Source organism: Mauremys reevesii, linkage group 11 (genome assembly GCF_016161935.1).
Source record: "Mauremys reevesii isolate NIE-2019 linkage group 11, ASM1616193v1, whole genome shotgun sequence".
NCBI lineage: Eukaryota > Metazoa > Chordata > Testudines > Geoemydidae > Mauremys > Mauremys reevesii.
Window position 1 is genome coordinate 80,573 of NC_052633.1, and position 21,284 is coordinate 101,856.

The 21,284-nt window shown below is 57.8% G+C and overlaps 2 protein-coding genes across 7 annotated transcripts in view; one reads left to right on the top strand and one right to left on the bottom strand.

Annotated features, from left to right (window-relative positions):
• The window catches only part of ITGB2 (integrin subunit beta 2), a 58,080-nt gene extending 50,366 nt beyond the window's left edge, over positions 1-7,714 (top strand). For all 5 annotated transcript variants that reach the window (XM_039494441.1, XM_039494438.1, XM_039494440.1 and 2 more), the window contains exons 11-16: positions 515-699; positions 2,025-2,269; positions 4,035-4,254; positions 5,450-5,652; positions 6,442-6,608; positions 7,563-7,714. In XM_039494441.1, the coding sequence (XP_039350375.1) occupies positions 515-699; positions 2,025-2,269; positions 4,035-4,254; positions 5,450-5,652; positions 6,442-6,608; positions 7,563-7,628 (1,086 nt within the window). In that variant the 3' untranslated portion in view covers positions 7,629-7,714. The remainder of the gene's footprint in view (positions 1-514; positions 700-2,024; positions 2,270-4,034; positions 4,255-5,449; positions 5,653-6,441; positions 6,609-7,562) is intronic.
• A 5,443-nt stretch (positions 7,715-13,157) lies between these two features.
• The window catches only part of KMO (kynurenine 3-monooxygenase), a 52,515-nt gene continuing 44,388 nt past the window's right edge, over positions 13,158-21,284 (bottom strand). For both annotated transcript variants that reach the window (XM_039495315.1, XM_039495314.1), the window contains exons 11-15: positions 19,741-19,798; positions 18,794-18,876; positions 16,418-16,519; positions 16,270-16,329; positions 13,158-13,779 (exon numbers count right to left, since the gene is read on the bottom strand). In XM_039495315.1, the coding sequence (XP_039351249.1) occupies positions 13,609-13,779; positions 16,270-16,329; positions 16,418-16,519; positions 18,794-18,876; positions 19,741-19,798 (474 nt within the window). In that variant the 3' untranslated portion in view covers positions 13,158-13,608. The remainder of the gene's footprint in view (positions 13,780-16,269; positions 16,330-16,417; positions 16,520-18,793; positions 18,877-19,740; positions 19,799-21,284) is intronic.

The window sequence follows — 21,284 nt, forward strand, 5'->3', positions numbered from 1 at the left end:
ATGGGAATCCCATGACAGCAGTGTATCATGGGAAATGTAGTCCAAACCAGGAGCCTGGCCCATAGAGGAGAATGGGGGCATGAGACACCTGCAATACAACATGGCGGCTTAGTGGACACAATTGAGTGTCAAACTGATCTGACACAAAATGTTTCAACCCTTCTGGACCTAACAAATTTTTCTTTGAACTTCTAATTTTTGTGTGTGCGTGTGTGTATGTGTAGGGTGGGGGGTTGATATTTTGACTTTTTTCCTGATTCAGGACAAAAACAAATGTTGAAATAGAAGCATTTCTCGTAGGACGGACGTTCCAATGTTTGACCATCTCTGCTGTGCCCTAGTGAGAGATTTGAGAAGGGACCCTGCAGACCCAATTCCAGAAATTACCTGTCTCCTGGAAGGGACATTTCAGGACAGAGGCAAATTTAGGCTAGGGCTGATAGCCTGAGCACCTTGACCATGATGCTTTCCTAGAAAACAGTCCCATAACCTGGCTCCCTTCACCTCCTTCCAGATTACTTTCCAGGTGAAAGTTACAGCAAAGGAGTGCATCCCAAACCAGTCCTTTACCATCCGGCCCCTGGGCTTCACAGACACGCTCACTGTGGATCTGGTCAGCCGGTGCAACTGTGACTGTGATGAGCGACCGAGCCCCACTGCCTGCAACGGGAACGGCCAAATCGTGTGTGGCACGTGCAGGTAAATGATCCCAGTAACACCATGCCACTGAACCAGGGGTCCGAGGGCTCATCAGGAGCTTGGGGATCACTGGGAATGGGCGGCTTTCCAAGCACCAGGCCAGCTGATGGCTGTACTGGCATTCATGGCGATGCTGGGACAGTCTTTGTGCACAGGGACCATGAAATCCACAAAGTGTGAGGCACAGACACTTATTTCTGTCAAGCTAATGTGCCCATTTCTTTTCTTCCCACGAGAACTTTCAGCAGGTTGGTTTTATTTTCAATGACTGGTGAATGTCACAGTGACAGGGCACAGTTAATGGGCCAAGTTCTGCCTGTCAGGATGTCCTGCAGTGGACAAGGGATAGCAAACAGATCAAAGCCGATTACCTAGCAAATAAACAAAAATGCAAACTAAGCCTAAACTACTAGAGAGATTGGATATGAATTAGCAAATTCTCACCCTGGCTGATGATACAAGCAGGTTGGCAGACTCTTAAGGCACAAGCTGCATTTGCTTTGCGGCTTGGAATCCCCAGGTGTTTCATACACAGGCTAGAAATTCCTTTAACCTGGGTCCAGCACTTCCCCCAGTTCAGTCTTTGTTCCTCAGATGTTTCCAGGAGTCTTCTTGTGTGAGGAGCGAAGAACAACCGAGGATGTCACTCCCTGCCTTACAGAGCTTTAGCATATGGCAGGAACCCTTTGTCCTAAATTCAGTTTGTGGAAAAACACTGACATCCCAAGATGGAGTTCAGAGTCATGCGGCCGGATTACAGGCCCTTGCATACCTTGCTGAGTCATAGCAGCCATTACTTACAGGCTGTCTGGAATGTTCAAACAGGAGGGTTAAGTTCTTCCAGGGTCCATTGTCTTTGCTGATGGGCCGCCAGCACTGTCTGGCTTCTTCATTGTTGTACCAGAAAGGCTAGTTGTGGGAGTCACCCAGAGTAAGCATGATTGACATATAGATCCATAGTCAATATTCCTAACTTTAGATACAAACATGATACATGCATAGAAACAGGATAATCATATTCAGCAAATCATAACTTTTCCAATGACACCTCACATGACCCGTCTTGCACAAAATGTATCATAATTACGCAATAATCATATCATAATTATATCACTGTGAAGGATATGGGGTGCCGTGGTTACAGGGAAGGACAATGGAAAACCAAAGGGGTTTCAGGTGCTCAGCATCTCTGAGAACCAGCTCCTAGGCACAAGCTCTTTGTGTTGCTGTGGCAGGTCTGAGGATGGTCTGACCAGTGTAATGGTTTCCATCCCATACTGCCTGCCACTGACCCTGATTTCTGGGTTCCTCTCCTCTCCCACCAGCTGCAATCCAGGCCACACTGGCAAGAACTGCGAGTGCGAAACAAAAGGCAAAACCAGCAAGGAGCTGGAAGGGAGCTGTCGGAAGGACAATGCCTCGGTCATCTGCTCGGGCCTGGGGGACTGCGTGTGTGGGCAGTGCACCTGCCACACCAGCGACACGCCCAACAAGCAGATCTACGGGATCTTCTGCGAGTGCGACAACGTGAATTGTGAGGTCCATAACGGACAGCTGTGCGGCGGTGAAGGTGAGTGACGGCTCCGGGGTCTGACCTGGCCCCTTCCCTTCCTGTCCTGTGGCCATTGTTCCAGTGGCGACCTGCTCCGGGGCTCTGGCTGCAGGCCCCCGCTGTGCCCTCACGCGTCAGTGCACTCTTCTTAGCAGACAGACTCCTGAGTTAGACCCAGGCCTTATCTCAGAGAACCAGCCGGGTTAGTCTCCGTACTAGCCTGCCACGTGCCCTAGATTGCCATCCAGTGGAGCTGTATAGGCGAGACAGCCCATTTCCCAGTGCTTTGCAACCACCGTAGCCGGATGGGAGTGCAGCAAGGGCTGTGCGGGCGCCACGCTCCGGGCCCTGGGGCAGGCTAATATTTGCAATGGGAACATCATCCAAACGCTTCTTTCCACTCCACATGTTTCCTCACTGTCCTCGCAAGACACACAAGTTCCTCACGAGGCCGTTCCTTAAACACCCAGGGCTTGATGTGCTTGAACAAGGGATGTGCTGTGAGAAGCTAGCGAGAGAGCCTTAATGTCTGGGCTCTTTCTCCTCCCTCTGGCTTCCCACCCGCCCTCGTGGCCCTGCGGGGACTAGCTGGGTCAGAGTGCTCCACTGGAGAAGGAAGCCGCAGGCTTTCAGTGTGTCCAGGAGTTATGCTGACACAGCCCCAGCTACCCAGTTCACTAAGTGCGATGCCGTAGAAAGGCCCCTTGTGCAGGACTGAAATTCAGCCTGAGCTGCCCAGAGCAGAGCTCCAGTAAATATTTTCAAGCCCACAGGGCTAAAGCCCCAAGCTCCGCAACGCTCCACAGAGCAGAAGCTCTGAGCCCCGGCAAAGCCCCAGGGCTAGAGCCCCAAGCACTGGTGCCTGCCACAGGCCAGAAGCCCCAAGCCCCGGTGCACCCACAGAGCTAAAGCTTCAGGTGCCGGTGCACCCCACCAAGGTGAAGCCCCGAGCCCTGGTGCCTCCCATGGGGCTGAAACCCCGAGCTCTGGCACCTCCCGCGGGGCTGAAACCCCAAGCTCTGGCACCTCCCGCAGGGCAGAAGCCCCGAGCCCTGCTGCCTCCCATGGGGCAGAAGCCCTGAGCCCTGGCACCTCCTGCAGGGCAGAAGCCCTGAGCCCTGGCACCTCCTGCAGGGCTGAAACCTCGAGCCCTGGCACCTCCTGCAGGGCTGAAACCCCAAGCCCTGGTGCCTCCCACGGGGCAGAAGCCCTGAGCCCTGGCACCTCCTACAGGGCAGAAGCCCTGAGCCCTGGCACCTCCTGCGGGGCTGAAACCCCGAGCTCTGGCACCTCCCGCGGGGCAGAAGCCCCGAGCCCTGCTGCCTCCCACGGGGCAGAAGCCCTGAGCCCTGGCACCTCCTGCAGGGCTGAAACCCCGAGCCCTGGTGCCTCCCACGGGGCAGAAGCCCTGAGCCCTGGCACCTCCTACAGGGCAGAAGCCCTGAGCCCTGGTGCCTCCTGCAGGGCAGAAGCCCTGAGCCCTGGCACCTGGCACCTCCTGCGGGGCTGAAACCCCAAGCTCTGGGGCTCCAGGAAATACTCTGAAAATGTAAGCCCCACCCATCCGGAAGGAGGGACGTGTTCTGAGCCTGTCCGGTGAGGATGAAAATCCAGGCAGGTAAAGGCCAGGCCGGTGAAGGAATCCATAACTCTCACAGGATTGGCCCCTAGATTCTTCCCTTACTGTAGAGGTTCATCGCGCCCGTGGCCCCGCCCTGGTACCTGCCTATAGGGTTTGTCCCAGAGCAGCTGTATTGGCTCTAAAATCTCTGTTTGCCCCCAGAGAGAGGGCGCTGTGACTGTGGGGAGTGCAAATGCTTTGATGGCTTCGAAGGCAGCGCCTGCCAGTGCAAGAAGTCTACAGACGGCTGTGTGAACCCACGGGGGAAGGTGTGCAGCGACCGTGGGCACTGCCGGTGCAATACGTGCCAGTGTAAGGCAGGCTACCAGCCCCCGTTCTGCGAGGAATGCCCTGGCTGCCCTTCGCCCTGCGCCCGGTACATGTAAGTGACCTGCAGGAGCGCCCCAGCCTGGCTGCTCCCCGCGCTCTCGCCTCCCCTGGCCGGAGCTCAGGGGCACAGCGCGGGTGCGGTTCCCTCTCTCGTCAACGGTGGCTGGTTCTGTGCTAACCTGGAAAGCTCCTGCTAATGGCCGCTTCGGCCCCACAGTTGTGGGGTGGCAGCACAATGTCGAAGAAAAACTCAGTTCTCGCTTTTTGTTTGGGTGCAGCAAAATTAAATACTTTATTATTTCTCCAGTAATTACAATGGAGGGAGAGAGTGCCATAGGACACAGGGTCCTGGACAGGTCTCTCAACTGGTAAACAATTACATCAAGCCTTTATACCGTTGTTTCAGACAATTTCTAGCAATAATACAGACAGTAAAAAGCAACAAATACATTTTGTTTATACATAAGCTTTTCTGCTATCTCACTAGAAAAACAAGACTGCAAGACTGCATATTGCAAGGTCGTAATAACTTTCACACAATTCACTCTGTCTTACATTATCTTGCTTCCTCACCTCACCAGGGTCACAGTTAACCTAACTCATGCTAACTAACATTCATTAAGATCTCTTCAAAACCTTGTTAATTATTTACTGGCTTCCACAACAAGAACCTGGTTCTACAGGTGCCCGTGGCCTGCGAGTGTCCCCAGCAACTCTGCCCCCCATGAGGCTTCTGAGGTCCGTGGAACCCGTCACAGGCAGCCCCGTCCTCTTCCCAGCCATCAGTCTGCCTCCTCCTGCCCCGTGCCTGATCCACTAGCTAACCAGCCCCAGGCCTCAGGCCAGAAGGGAGCAGCAGGGTGTCCGGTCCGACCTCCCGCATGTCACGGGCTCGCAGCACCACCGGCTGCCCACACACTGCACCCAGCAGCTCACCGAAGACCCCAGTGGGACAGGCCACAGGACACTAGTCTCTGACGTGCCCCAGGCAGCGAATGGGGGGCGAGGCGCACCAGGTTCACACTGCGCTCTTAGGCTGTGCTGGTTAGTGAAGCAGCTGCTGGATAACTGCGTTAATCCTGGCAAGTGACGCACACGCCCTGCTGCAGAGGAAGGCAAAGCCCCCAAGGCCACTGCCAGGCGGAGCTGGGGAATATTCCTTCCCCCCCCACACACGGGTCCCCCTATCCCTGAGCTGCCAGCCAGCCTATTGTCCGAGCCATGCGCCTCCTGTGTCTGTCTTCCAGCTCCTGTGTGGAGTGCAGGGAGTTTGGGAGCGGCCCGTTTCAGAAGAACTGCACAGCTGCGTGTTCGAACATCGACAAATCCAATTCGTTGGCAGGCGGCCGGCAGTGCCGGGAGAAGGACTCGGAGAATTGCTGGATTTCCTACCGCATGAAACAGGAGGATGGGGAGGACAAGTACTCCTTTCAAGTCATTGGCGAGAAAGGTACTGGAGTCTCGTCCCACACCCCTCTCTGTACTCCGTAAGGCGGGGCGGGTTTCGCACCAGAGCCAGCCTGCCAAACCCAGAAGAGGATACAGCGCCCCCTACAGGCACAGCAGGATGGGAATTTTCAAACAGAAAAAGTATTGGGGATTTTGCTTCATTCAAAATAAGTAAAGATGCCACGAGAAACAGGCCCCGCCCTTGCTGGTGGGGAGTCCCCTGCCCCCCTCCCAGAGCAGCGCCCCCCATGTGGGGAGGGGACGAATGCTGTCACCCGACAGAGAACGTTCTGGAGTTGAGCATGGCTAGTCAGTCACAGCCAGCACTGGGTCCCTTGGCGAGCACGGACAGGCCTTTATGGCCCCTTCCCTTTCCTCCTGCCAGGTTCTGAAACCTCCTCCCTTCCTCCCCGTTCTGTCTTTCCGGCCGAGTCCTGCTCCTGGCTGGATTCAAGCCGCTGTGCCCTCCCCCTAAGCCCCCAGGAAGCTGGTCAGGCACTGCCGGCTGGACACCAGAGCGCCAGTGGGGTAACAGCAATCAGCCTGCAGATCTAGCAGCCGACTGGCTGCACCCGGCTGCCAGCGCCAGGCGCCGGGTGCTGTGGCTGCTGCCATGTTTTGGTGGCGTAGAGCCTGCGCTAGCTGCAAGAGGACAGGCCCCATCGGGCTCGGTGTGTGGCCAGCTCTCACCACACCCTGTGGGATGTGGCACATGCCGTTCCATGTCACCAGCCTGGCTGCTGGCGGCAGGGCTGAACACTGACTGTCCTGTGCGCTCTCTGATCCCCAGAGTGTCCGCAGCCCCCGAACATCGCTGCCATCGTGGGCGGCACCATTGCGGGCGTGGCCCTGATTGGGCTGCTGCTCCTGGTGATGTGGCGGCTGGTGATGGAGGCGTTCGACCGCAGGGAGTACAGCAGGTTCGAGAAGGAGAAGTTGAAGGCCAAGTGGAACGAGGTGAGCTGGCGCTGCCTCTCCCATAGCCCCACAGACAGCCGCCCGGTTCCGCCTGCCCTGCCTTTTCCCTAGAGCTGCTGGAGCCCTGCCAGCCTGACGGGCGTCTGCTCTTAGTTGTGGGGCGGGTGGGCTCTGGGGAGGAGGCCTCAGGCCCTCTTGCAATTGTGCAGGTGTGGGAAATAACTGGGCACAAGCCACTGCCAAGTGGTTCCCAGGCTTTAATTCCCGATGGGCCTCACATGTCCTGTACCCTCCCCAAACCCAGCACTAGGGCCAGTGGCTCCTTTACGGCCACAGGCTGGAGGTGTTGAGAGAACAGATACAGATACTGAGGGACACTCATGGTTTGGGTGCAAGATGGGGCGGACTTTCCCTTCTCCAGTGTGGGAGACACAGGGGGCCCAGAGACTTACCCAAAGCAGGTTTATCTGGAGGCCCTGGCTAGCTGAGATGTCTCCCATTGCACATCGCTGCTGCCACTCATGCCCAGGGTTGGTCTCATGGCAGGAAGGAGGAAATGCCCATGCAGCCCTAACCAGAAATCATCGGCACATGGCTGGTGTGGGGACCTGAAAAGTTAAAAGTTGCAGAACTGAATTGTATAGCCTCTCCACTGGCTGCCCACTCCCTCGGAGAGCGACAGCCGCCTGGACGTACCAGGTTCTTTAGTCCAGAAGCTCTCACCTGGGCAAATGCTTCTGCACCTGAGGATGAGTACTGGAGGGTTGGAGCAGTGTGTCCACATCATAGCACAGGAGCAATGGCTCACCTGTCACCAAAGTGGGGGGAAAGCTCCCCGTGACTGGGGGAGAACCACAAGTGAGCAGCCCCCGTCTCTCCGTCAGTTTGTAATGTTCGCTCGAGCCGATCCTTAGCCAGCGGGGTGACCTGAGGCTCTGTTTCTGGAAAATCCAGGCAGCACTAACAATGTACCTGTCTGGTATTTCTTCCCAGGGTGATAATCCCCTTTTCCAGAGTGCTACCACCACTGTCATGAACCCCAGATTCAATGGAGAATGACGTGGCACTACCCTGCACAGCCTGTGAAGGCTCGACTGTTAAACCAGGAAATACCAACCTAAGGGCACCAGCATTTTATTCTCTAAGCAAGATCTGCTGTACGCTGTTCCCTTCTTGCATGACGCTGCCAGTGAAGGGCAGGCTTTGTCCAGCAGGCTGTGTTGTGCACCTCCAGCAACCTCCTCCCTCTGCGTGGCTCCTGCAAGCTGTGTTGATAGGGCTGAGAGAAGGCAGCAGCATAAGCTTTGATGAGTGGGATTATTTTCAATTTGCATTAGCATGGGCTCCTGGATAATGATCCCACCATCTCTCTCAACTCACGCTGCAAATACTTGCAAGCACTGGCTGCTGCTAGAGCTTGAATCAAGCCTGCATTGTTACTAGTTTTCAACCTGCAACCAATATTGATCTTTGCTTGGCATTTTACCAGATGCCCCCTTCTTTCTGGTCTAAAGCGCTCCACTCAAAGGCTGCGGTCACTCCAACCCCTGTCCCGCTGTGCTGCGCTCTGTTACGGGAACTAGTGCAGGTCTTGTAGAAAAGGCAGTGCTAAAATCGTTCTGGGGTCAGGCCACGTGCCGGTCCCCAGAGCTGTAAACCCGCTGTGAGGAGGGTAGTGGCCATAGGGGTGGGTGGCCGCTGGTGGCTGGAAAGAGGGAGCAGTCGGCGATGTGCCCCACACCTTCCTAAATCATTGCCCTCTTGCCAGTGACTGACCCTCAGAGCTTTCTGCTGCATTCATCAGTGGGTCTGCAGTCCTGGCTGCACCCGTAACCTGTGGGGTCTGAGCCTTCTCAGTGATGGGTTAGTGGCAAGGAAACAACAGTTCCAAATGTGAAATATGTCAGGTGCAGCAGTCAGATTTCTATGCTAACTTCATCCCATCTCACAAGGATCCTCCTCCCCTTCGCAGTGAGTCAGTCGGACACTCGCGCCCCAGGAGAAAGCGACAGGCACATCCTGGGGGTTTCTCCGTGCTCGGTGCTAGCTGGAAGTGCGGCACTGAATGACTAATGCTTATTTCAGAGGGTCATGCCTGTATGAATCTAGAAGAGGGTGTGGGGGCAAACTTTTTGGCCGGAGGGCCACATCAGGGTATGGAAATTGTATGGCGGGCCATGAATGCTCATGAAATTGGGGGTAAGGTTGCAGGAGGGGGTGAGGGCTCCAGCTGGGGGTGCAGTCTCTGGGGTGGAGCCAGAAATGAGGAGTTCAGGGTGTGGGAGGGGTCTCTGGGGCATTGGGGGTGCGGGCTCTGGGGTGGGGCTGGAGATGAGGGGTTCGGGGTGCAGGAGGGAGCTCTGGGCTGGGGACCAATGGGTTCAGAGGGCAGGAGGGGGATCAGGGATGGGGCAGGCTGTTGGAGCATGGGGGGTGAGGGACTTGGGGTACAAGAGGGGGCTCTAGGCTGGGATTGAGGGGTTTGGGTGCAGAAGGGGGCTCTGGGCTGGGATTGAGGGGTTTGGAGGGCGGGAGGGGGATCAGGGCTGGGGACGGGGGTTGCGGTATGGGGGAGGGGTGTGAGGGCTCTGGCTGGGGATGCGGGCTCTGAAGTGGGGCTGGGGATGAGGAACCGTGGCCAATGGGAGCTGTGGAGGCGGCGCCTGCGGACGGGGCAGCGCACAGAGCCGCCTGGCCACACCTCCACACACTATGTAGGAGCGGGAGGGGCAGGGGTGAAAGTAATTTACAGGATTTACCGGTACTGCCGGAGTCCTGAGGGGGCGTGGCCTCATCTGGAAGGGGCGGGGCCTCTCAAGATTTAAAAGCCCTGGGGAACCAGCTGTGGCTGGGAGCCCCAGAGCCTTTAAATCAACCAGGGGCTCCCAGCTGCAGAGGTGGCTGGGCGCCCCCCGGGGCTCAGGGGCAAATTAAAGGGCCCGGGGCTCCGGCCGCTGGGGGGAACCCCGAGCTTTGCAGGGCTGGGGCAGGGATTTAAAGGGCCCAGAGCTCCTGACGCTGAGGGAAGCCCCGAGCCCTTTAAATCCCGGCCCCAGCCGCGGGCAGCCCAAAGCCCTTTCAATCCCCGCCGTGGAAGTCGATGCGGTCCAGCACGGCGTACTGGCTCTTGCCGGCACACCATACCAGACCGCACCGGTTTACTTTCACCTCTGCAGAGGGGGGTCATGCCGGCTGCTTCCCGGGAGCCGCGCGGAGAAGTGCAAACCGCCAATCCTGCTCCCTGGCAGGAGCTGAGGGCCAAATTAAATAGTCTGACAGATGTGGCCCACGGGCCGTAGTTTACCCACCCCTGATCTAGAACTTGCTTTATGTGTGAGAACAATTTGCCTGTAGCATCATGTCACATCCCCACTCTGGTCTATTAATAAAAATACATCAAAGCCGGCGGCTGGCCTGCAGTGTGTGTCCCCTGTCTGCGTGATGCCTTCTGTTGGCTGCCTCTCGAGGGAGCAGACTGGTTCCATCAGCCAGATGAGCCCAACCCATGTCACTTCACACAGCTCTGGATACGAGGACAGACCTGGTCAGAGGTGACTTGGGCTTCCCCTGTCCCTCCCCTTACTGAGCTAGACGCTCTCTCGGCTGCCCATGCGCTGGAGTGGCTTGCAGAGGCAGGAGAAGGTGCCAGTGAAAGCACCGTGGGGGTTCCTGTACCTTCCTCCGCCGTCTCCTCTGCACCCTGTGCTGAGTCCAGTCAGCTCCCGCACACATCGGTGGAGCAGGCGTAGCCAGGCCAAGGGACTCTGCCTAATACCTCCCCCTGAATGTGGCTCTAGAGCTGTGATACTCACAATACCCCCATCAACACATGGCACCCTGGCCATTCCAGTGATCTGGGCCCGCACTGCCAGTGAGGCTGGGTCGTCCCCTCCGCAGATGGCAGCAGGACTGAGGACCATGGGACTGGCTGCTGGCAATGGGTGCTTGTGGCAAAGCCTGGCTGCCCACACGAGGTGCTTTGAGCCAGGCTCTGCGTGTGGGGCCGCCCTCGTTTGAAGGCTGATGGATGGTCTGCGCAGCGCAGCGGAGCTGGAGGAGCGTCAGGTATCACCTCTTGCAGCACTGTAGGACATAGGAATCTTTGGGTCCCTTACAGAACCCCTCCCGGAGGGGGAACAGGCCGCGTGCACAATGCTGCAGTTACAAGCCGAGCTCGGGAGTTAATGTGGCCTCGGGGACGGGAGCCTGCCCCTCTGCGCTGGGATGTCAGACTCCCAGGAAGGCCGAGGTGGCTCTTGTAGAGCTCCAAATGCCCCCATTAGGGAGTGAGTGGGCCACGAGCTCTGCGGCTGGAGAGAAACTTCCCGCGAGGCCGAGGCACAGCCAGGCACCCTCTCTGGGGCTGCAGCCAAAACCCACACTGGGAAACCCATCCCAGGCCAGGACCGCCCGGGGTGGGAGTGGGGCAATCCCTTCCCTGGCTACTCACCCGGCGGCGGTCCGGGTCTTCGGCGGCACTTCGGCAGCGGGGGGCCCTTCAGTCGCTCCGGGTCTTTGGCGGCATTTCAGCGATGGGTCCTTCAGTGCTGCCAAAGACGCAGAGCGAGTGAAGGACTCGTCCCCGCCGCAGACTCGGAGCCCCGCCCAGTGAGTACAAGCGCCGCAGCGGCTGGCGCCTTTTTTATATCCGCTCCCAGGCCCCCTGAATCCGCTGGGCGGCCCTGTCCCAGGCTCAGGCCACACGCTACACACGGCTTAGACCGTTCCGTCCCAGGGCCGCGAGGTGTACGATTAAATACGTGGCTACTGCCCATTGCCTTCAGGGGGCCTAGCCGGTGCTGAATGACATCATTACAGCTGTGCTTTGCTGAACGGGGGCCTGTAGCACCAAAGCCCTAGAAACTGCTCTGAGCACATATGACCAAAGCAGCAACCCCTCTCTCTAGGTTCAGCTGCCCCTTGCTGGGATCAAATCACAACACCCCAAGCCTCTCCCCACAGTCTGGCTTGGAGCAAACACCCAGGAGCAGCACTGGGGCTCCATCAGGGGGCTGAGAGCCTGACGCCCTGCCACAGAGATCACGAGCCCAGAGACACAAACCAGCCAGACTAAGCTCAGTGCTGTCTCTCGGGAGAGCTACTCGCAAAGCAGTGCCTGGCCATGTATCCCACCGCCTCCCTTTCTGCTGGGGCCCAGGCTTTTCAAGCACATCCTGGAACTTTCTACTGACAAGGTGTTTCATTTTTTAAAAAATCAGTTTTCAATTCTGACAGAAGGAAGCCGCACTCAGTCCTTCTGCCCCACGCCCAGACCCCCAGCGGGCACTGAGAGGGTGCAGTCTCGGGGGGGTGGGGGCAGTACTAATCCCCATTCTGCACTTTACTCTCCCAGGCCTGGACAATCACGGCAGTGAGGTACAAAAGCTAGTAGCTAGCACTGAGGCACGAAATGACAATCCCAGGGAGCAGTCGCTGCACTTGATTCCAAAACCAGAGCAAAGCACCCACGTTTCTGGGAACAACAACCAGCCAGGAGGTGTTAGTGACCAGGAGACCCCGCAAACAGGCCAGGCAGCGCTGAGCACTGGCGAGCTGAAGACGTGCCCAGCGGCAAAACATGTCTGAATCACAAAGGTTTATATGTTCCATCTTTTGGTTTCAACCAGTTTTTATTTGGGTAGACGAGGATGACAGAATAACGGGAGTTTACTGAATAAAAATCCCATGTGTTACATGAGTGCTTAGGCCTCATTTCAGCCAGCGCCTGACTTTAGGCACATACGTAATCCCACTGAACTCAATGGGACTCTCCACTTTGCCTGAAGTTACCACATGCCCAAGGCTCTTGTGGAATCGAGGCTAAACCTAGGTGGTTGTATCCTCGTACTCATCCTGGGGTTGCTGGGAAATCCTTGACCTGAACAAGCTCAATAGCAGTAAAACTTTCCAGCGGGAAACAGAACTGAACTGTTTCAGCTACAGTGACCTACGATCGGGGAGCTGCCCGCCTGCAGACTGCCTTTCAATATTACCCGGAGAACCGGTAAGAGTCAGTTTGAAAACTCTGCAGAAAGTCCTAAGGGGAGTTTGGTCCCATCCCAAGTGGCCAGCAGCCTCCCTGTGGAGACATGTGGCTTGCAGTGAGCATGACTCTGCACTGAAGTCCAGGTCTGACGGGGGTGGAGGCGCATTCTGGAACATCCTGCCTGAGGAGAGTTCCTGACGCTAGGCCCATTTGCTCCAGGCACAAATGCTGTGGAAGTGCCCACACTTGTCAACCAGCGTTTTCAGTTTCAAAAGAAGAAAGCACCAAGGCAGCTCTCATCAGACAAGTACCAATGGTGGCACCTTGGAAGGATCTCAAAGCACTCTGCGCAGCCAATGGCGACCCGTGGGGGGGGGGTGGGCAGAGGGTCACCTGCCCCTCCCCAAAACACTGGGGAGGGGGGCAAGGCTGGCAGCTGGGGAGATGAAGGGGCAGGGCCAGAGCCAGAAGGGAAGAGGCGGGGCCAGAGCCTCTCCTTTTCTGGCCACATTACCTGGTGCGGCACGCGGCAGCTGCACTCTCCTAGGCAGCCTCCGGCCACGCTGCCTGCCAGGGACAGCCCACATTGAGCAGCCCCCGTGTCCCGCACCATGGGCATGTCCCGGGCAGGCAGCGTGGCTGGAGGCTGCCCGGGAGAGAGCAGCCCCCGTCACGGGCAGTGTCCCAGGCAGGCAGCGTGGCCAGAGGCTGCCCAGGAGAGAGCAGCCCCTGTGTCCCGCACCAGCGTCCCAGGCAGGCAGCGTGGCCGGAGGCTGCCCGGGAGAGAGCAGCCCCCGTCATGGGCAGCGTCCCAGGCAGGCAGCGTGGCCGGAGGCTGCCCGGGAGAGAGCAGCCCCCATGTCCCGCACCACGGGCACGTCCCAGGCAGGCAGCGTGGCCGGAGGCTGCCCGGGAGAGAGCAGCCCCCGTGTCCCGCACCACGGGCAGCGTCCCCTTTAGCTGGTGCCCCCTTTGTGTCCCTCCCACTAGTCGCCTCTCCGAGTTTACAGCCTGGGCCTTTGCCATGTGTCCCCTCAGCGGCTCCCCTGGCATTTATGCCAGTTGTGTTTCTGGTGGGACACTTCCAATTTTCTTGAGATGACGCATCCAGCTCCACAGCTTTTCTGCACAGGAGTCAGACTTACGGGACAGCCACTTTATGAGCGGGTAGCTGCCACCCAGTGCTGCTGCTGCCCCAATTATGAAGAGTCCTTTGTTAATCACCTGCAAGAACAAGACGACATTCAGCCTGGCTCCGAAGGTTTGTTTTGACCCTAGCAGAGAGAACAACCCTCCTCGCCCCTGCCCTCGGGCAGGAATTACACCACCCCCAGCATGGAGCCTCTCCCCCAGACTGGGGCACTCCAGAGGAAGGCTCGACTGATAAGCCAAGCGAGGGGGACCAACAGGGGCGGCTCCAGGCCCCAGCACGCTTGGGGCGGCATGCCGCGGGGGGCGCTCTGCCAGTCGCCGGGAGGGCGGCGGGCGGCTCCGGTGGACCTCCCGCAGGCGTCCCTGCGGAGGGTCCGCTGGTCCGGCGGCTTCAGTGGAGCATCCGCAGGCACGTCTGCAGGAGGTCCACCGGCGCCGCAGGACTGGAGTGCCACCGTGCTTGGGGCGGCGAAATGGCTAGAGCCGCCCCTGGTGACCAGACAGCAAGTGTGAAAAATCAGGATAGGGTGGGGGGTAATAGGACCCCATATTTAAAAAAGCCCCAAATCTCGGGACTGTCCCTCTAAAATCGGGACATCTGGTCACCCTAAGCCAAGCCCCGAAGCCCCAGTGATCAGGAAATGGAGTTTGCTGAGAGGGCGGAAGTCACGCCTGGTTGGCTAAGGATCAGCACAGAGCATTGCAGGCCCCTCCGCTGGTCTAGAGCAGCCTCTCCAGCCACACAGCTGCCAGCGGAGACGTCTCAGGGGACTTGTCTTCCCTCAGACAAAGGGGCGTCCTGCGCTCAGGTTAGCTGACAGGACGGAAAGTCCTAGTGAGAATAGGGCAGTTTGTGGTGTTCACCTGTTAGCAGGCTGAAGGAAACCCTAAACTCCCCATGGTTAAGTCAAGCTGGGGGAGATCAGGGTCAACCTGCTAAATCCTGCCTCAACCTGCTAAATCCTGTGAAAACCACACACCATCTTGTCTTCACTAGGGTTTCCGCCCTCTGAGCTAACGCGAGCTGAGACACCTTCCTTCCTTCCCAGCGAAGACGCACGGACACAGGAAGGGCCTGTGGGTTCTGAGATGGGGCGCTCAGCCCACACTGGCCCTGGAAGGGCTACGGCAGGTTGAGAAGGGGGTGGCTCAGGCCCCCTCCCCAGCTGAGGGTGGGAGGAAGGAGCTGGGGTGGGCTTAGAAAGGCAGGAAGGTGACAGCAGAGGGGGCAGCTGGGAAAGGCCGCAGCCACTCCTGGGAGAGGGAGGAGTGCTGGAGGCTGCAGAGACGGGGAGCCTGCAGTTGCTCCCCAGGAGGAGGGAGTGGTGGGGCTGGCACCAAATGTTAGAAGAGAGCTCAGGGAGAGGCTGTGAGGTCCAGGAGGGACCAGCCCTTGGCTGGTGGCTAGAGGGTCCCTGAGCCAGGTCCCAGAGCAGAGGGCAGGCCCGGGGTCCTGGCCAGGCACTGAGGTGTGGCCCCAGGAGGCAGTGAATGGGGAGACTGCTCGGGAGAGAGACTCTGGTGTCCCGGAAGGGGACGACGCGTATAGTGAGCTGTCCGGAGGTTGAGTCACAGAGAGGCAGCAGCCGCTTGTGGAGCAGGAGCGGGCTGCAGGCTGGCAGAGAGACGAGTGATGGCATGGAACCGCAGGAAGGGGCGTTGACCTGACAAGCTATTCCCCAGAGGGGCCATCCTGGCAGTGTGCGGAGCCTCCTGTCACAGGTATTCGCCAGGGTTGGCAGATGCCTGTATTCCTGCTGGCAGGCGGGGCTTAAACCCACAGCTACTATAGCCCCAATCCCAGAGGGCAGATTCCAGTCTGTCATTTGCTCTCTCCCAGCCAGAGGAAGAGCCGCCATGCACAAGTCAATGGTGTGGAGAGCTGCCACCTCCCCAGTGCCCCTTTCCCACTGTCCGTCCTCGCCCCACCCCCTCAGCTGTTCTGCAGGAACATCCAGTAGAGTAAAAACGACCTGAGAATCTCTGTATCTGAAGGGCTCTTTGGCATTTTACTCAATTGTCCTCACTTGCTAGTGTAATAACCCCTCCCCCATTGTCACCAGGACTTTCAACACCACTAGCACAGACCAGCTGAGCTAAAGGAGCAGCTCCATTAGTCAGCAGCAGTAGCTGACTGTTACCCCCTAGTGCACTAGTTACTGGTGGGGGACACGATGCACCCAGTACAAATGTGCGACGCTGAGCCGTGGGGAGACACTGCAGGGAGCAGAGCTGGAATGGGGCTGAACCTGGCTCCTTGCAGGAACCTGGGGCAAGACGTGCTCTCTGTGAAGAGTGGCACAGCTCCCTGATTAGGGCTCTGGGAAATGACCAATCCGCAGCCTGGGGCTGGGGGAATAGCCCGCTGAGACGGGAGCTCCACCCTGCTGCTCTCTCGGGAAGCGCTGAGCCCCCGGCCCCTACTTACTCAGTTTTGGCTCTGGCAATGCAGATTCACAGCCAGGGGTGTCTCGAGCCAAGGGCGAGCGGAGGGCAAAGGGGGAGGGCATGAGATGCTCTGAACATCTGGGTCAGTGAAAATCGGCTCCAATTCCCACTCACCTTGTTCTGCCATTCCCAGCGCCGCCGCGCCTCGTGGTAGCGTATTCTGGTGAACGTGACCTGCGCCAGAGTGCAAAGGTGTCAGCCCTTCGGGGTGAGCAGAGACTAAGCCGGGGGGGAAGGGAGGGGACAGAGAAGAAGGCCTTACCATTGTGTATAATGGGATAATGGTGGAGGGCATGAGCCAGTGAAGAAAGTTGTCCACGTACTTGCGGAAGATGAACCACTTGGAATTAACATGTGCGCGCATCTGGAACAAAGCGCAGAGTTTAACAGGTGGTGCCTGTGGGGATTTTTACCCCCATGCTGTGGCTACTTGCTCTCATCCTCTTCAGCCACTCAGACCTCTCACTTCCTACCACTAAGGCTAGGACCACACTGTCCAGGTCTGAGCACCCTGGCTAGCCGAGCCTGGGCATGAGCATCCCCACAGGAAAGCCTGACTCGGGGTCCTGTGGCCTCACCATTTCTGCACCCGCCTGTGGGTGCCTGAGGGCATATCCCATGTGTCTTTGCACTGAGACACCCGAGGAGTCTTTCCCTGGCAACTGCAGAAAATCTTGTCTGTGCTGTGGGGGGCTTGTGGGAAGGCCTGGGAGCCCAGCAGCACTCGAGTGATTTAGCCGGTGTCCTCGCTGCGAAGTGGTGGGTTCTAGCCCCAGTTAAAGCAGCACTGGGCTCTAAGCCACTGCCCTCAGCCAGGCCGGGTAGCTGGGGGGAACCACCTCCCAACCCAGGTCAGAGGCAAGACGTGCTCTCTGTGCAGAGTGGCACAGCTGGGTTTAAGGCAAGAAGCCAGGTTAACCATGTAGCCTAGACATGTCCTGGCAGTCACTGCCTGGAGCAGTCTCCCACTGTATTAGCAGTTTGCACAGGGGTCAGTTTAAAGGCACACTTAGGCCAAAGTCTCGCTGTGCTCTGCCACAAACAGATACGAGATGGGGCGAAGTGACTGACAAATCATGAGGCCAAAACAATGTACAGCAATAGAAGCAGCATGGCCCAGTGGGTAGCGCACTGGAGTGGGAGTCAGGAGAGCTGGGTGACGGTGGACAAACCCCCTCCCAGCCTGTGTCTATCTTGTCTACACAGGAACGTTTTACCAGTTAGACCAGTATAATTATAGTTACCCCAGTATAAACCCTCCACCACCTCCTCCAGTGAGGACTCCTTAGGCCAGAATAAAGGTGTCTTTTTATTTATTTATTTATTTAGCTTAACCCCCTTCCAAAGAGACATCATTTAAACTGAAAAAAGCCCCTTCTGTACAAGAATAGAAGTGTCCCCCTGTGGGAGGGGGATTGGACCGGTACCGCTAGCGTGCTTTACATTCACATCTTAGCTTCGACTGGCAGAACTTGCCCCTGGTGCCTCGCCCGTAGCCTGCAAGCTCTTCAGAGCAGGGCCTGTCCCTCTGGGTGCGTACAGCACTGGGCACAACCAGATCAGGCTCTGGACTGGGACATCCGGGTGCCACAGGAATCCAGAGAACAGAGTCAAAGGAGGCGCTGGGAACTCAGAGCAGCACATTTGATGTCTATTTACATTAGTTAGCAGGGCTGGTCTCCACACAGGCCACGCACTGATTGAACGAAAGGTGTGACCATTTGTGGCACTTGTGCAGCCAGACACTCAGAAAGTGGCATAAGGGAGTAACTCCAATTTGTGTGTGTGGCTGCTGGACAGTAACTGATCACACCCCTGCCTCTCCAATCCTGCCCTCAGGCCCTCGCAGTGTGTGTGTGTGGGGGGGGATTTGCCCTCCTGGTCAGGTAATATGCAGTTGTAGAGCGAGGAGGGGACGGCTGCCTCCTGTAGCCAAGCTTCGAGTCCTGGGCATGACCCAAAGCCTGCACCTCTACCAGCCCCTTCCTGCACAGCTGGGAAAAGGCTGCTCTTAGCTGGGCTTGGAAATCCTTTCTGTTCACTTCAGCAAAGGTGCTGGGAAGTCAGGCACTGGTCAAGGGCTCCGGGGTGTGCGTGTGTGCAGCCTGTAAGAGAATGGGGGGCAAGGGGGTTTCCTGCTGGGAGTTCTCAGATGTCAAGTCTTATTTCCCCCTCCCCCAGCTCTAAGTCTGTGGGGCAGAGGACAATATCAGAACCATGTCACTGCAACAAAACACAGACCCGGGACATCTCTCTGACCACGATAAGGGCACAGCCGACCTGCCACTTAAAACAGCACGTGCGCAGGGCCGGATTTCCAATGAGGCACAATAGGCACGTGCCTAGGGGCGCTGGCGTTCTAGGGCGCCTAAGAGTTAAAAGTTTCATTTTTTACAGAAAACACAAGGTCAGCTGTCGGTGGGGGGGCGCTGAAGATGCTGTGCCTAGGGGTGCGTAAGGTGTAAATCCGGCCCTGCATGTGCACACACACATTTCAGCACAACGGCCAGGTTACAAAAACAGCTCAGCTGCTGCTGCTCCCTTTCTTCTTCCCCCCCGGACTTTGCCTGAGCCCAGGACTGCTCGCGCGCACCTCGCGTAGAGCGTCTGCACGCGCAGCACTGCTCTGCTGTCTTACCTCGATGTAGTTGTACATGGCTAGATCGGAAACAGCATGATCGTCGGGCACTCGCAGCCGGGAGAACTCGGGCAGGCAGGCACCTGGGGAAGAGGGATCAGTTCCAGACCAGTTAGGCTCCAGTCTGCTCCCTGGCTCTGCCTTCTGTCCTGGTGCTTCTCCCTGCTCCTCCTATTGGAGGGAGCATGCCGTGTTGCAAGCCAAGGAGTGGGGCGTTCCATGGTGCATCCACTTCTCCCCAGGGCACGCGGCACGAGTGCCCATCGCTCGACTGAGCCGGCCTCTCAGGAGGTGGCTAGACCAAACGCCAGCCAAAGGAGGTTAGCTTCTGGGACTGCAACCCACCAGCTGGATCCACCCCAGGCTCTGCAGATCCTGTGGGCACTGGCTCATCCCCAGCTGCGAGCACCGTGCAGTTCCCAAAGGCTAACGGGCAGCTGCTGCAGTGCTGTGCTGGTGGTGGGGAGGCTGCTGGGTCCCAGGGCTGGCACCAAGCTCTTCTCTCTGCAGTGAGCCTTGTCTGGCCTTGGCGCCCCGTCCCCTAGCCTGTCTTCTTGTCCTGCCTCTCTTGACTTGCTTCCTGCACCATCCAACAGGCCACGCATGGGATATGGGGCACGTCGGTGTCAGCAGGGAACGCAGAGTGGCTCCAAGGAAGGCGTGCTGCTGCCAGCCCACCGGGGCAAGGGGAAGGGGCGATAGGAGTGAGAGAGGAGCCTGGGGACGGCTGAAGGGGGGCGGGAGGGCTTTGGCACATCTAGTGCCATGTGCCCCTTCCTGGGGATAATTAGATACCCCGGGACACACTCATTCCTGACTGTCCCTCACAGTAAGTGTCTCCCCGATCTCCTGGGTAGCTCAGGAGCCCCCATTTGGTGACTGATGTCAGATGAAACTGCCCGGAGTTCCCAGCCAGGTCTGCTTTCCATGCCCAGAGATTTACTCACTGAGATCATTGTGGAACTGGTCCATTAACTCATCGAAGACCAGGCAGTCTTCAAATCCCTGGAAGACACAATAAAGGGAAAAGAGCTGGCAGCAAAAGCCTCATTGCTCCTAAGCTGGGGTTGGCACGCAGGGGGCCGGCAGGAGCACTGGCCTGGGCTAGATCTGCTGCCCTGGCTGAACAGGTTTAGTGGCTGCTCAGGGTACGTCTACACAGCAAAAAACAACCCCACGGCAGTGAGTCTCAGAGCCTGGTCTACTGACTTAGGCTCACGGGGCTTGCGCTGCAGGGTTAAAAATAGCAGTGTAGATGTGTGGGCCTGGGCTGGAGCCCAGGGCCTGAAACCCGCCCCCCTCACCCAATATCAGAGCCCGGGCCCCACCCCGAGGCCAGAGGTCTACACTGTTCTTTCTAGCCCCCAGGGCGAGCCTCGCGAGCCTGAGTTGCTTAGCCTGGGCTCTGAGACGCATGGCGCAGTTTCGAGGGGAGGTGGAGAGCTGGCTGTGTAGAGGTTCCCTTAATGGCCTGGGGGCAGCAGCAGGGGGCGCTGAACCTGCTCTCTGGCTGGCCCCGCCCTTTCTCAGAGGAGGAGGGACGAGCCTGGCTCCGAAGGAGGTTGATGCCAGTGCAGGGAGGTGCAGGACCAGTGGGGACGAGCTGATGCATCCCCTACACCTTGGGCAGGAAAGAGCGGTCAAGAAAATCCTCCCTAAGACTTTTTGGAGGAAGAGACCCAGTCCTGCCCTCCTGGAGGGAATCCAGCCACAGTAACCGCGCCCGCTCCCCTTCCTTTGGCCCGGGGAGGGAGAAGAACCAAGAGAAGGTTGAAGACCTGGGGCAAGGCACAGAGAGAGCTGGGGAGAGTGGGCTGGGAAGGATCCCGCAGCCTCGTGGCTCCCGCTTATTTGACCAACCCTTGCTTGCATAAATGCAGTGTGTACAGACACCTGCATGAACACTGGGCTCCATTGCCGCAGCAGGAGAAGCAGGGGAGGGGTAGGATGGGACCTAAAGATTCCCTTCCCTCCCTCCTACGCCCACCCACACACAGCAAGATAACTTGGGGGAAGGTCTAAAGCATCAGCCCATTATCGCCTCCGCTCAGCGCTCGGTTAGGGGTGTGTTCTTGGTGGACAGAAGTCCCTTACTGGGGGGGGGGCACACAATTGTGGGGCAGACCCAGTCAAAAATGCAACATCCCTGAGCACAAAAGCAGCTCCTCTTTGCTCCACCTGCAGCTCCCAAGGGACCTCAGCGCATAGCCATAACCCCCGGGGACCCAGGCTGGAGCAGTGCAATGCAGGCATGTGACAGATGGCAACTCCTGTGCAGGACAAACTGTGCTGAATGAAGTTCAACTTTATTGAATGAAGTTTATATACCATTGTGGGCCAGAAATTGTATGTAATTCTCTGGGGGCGGTGGACCACACCCCTCCCTGGACTAAGAACTGTGAGGGGGTGGGGTTAGGAAAATTCATTTGGGTTGTCAAACCTCCACAGAGCTCCCACAGCCTGGAGAGAGACTCACATAGACTGGTTCAGA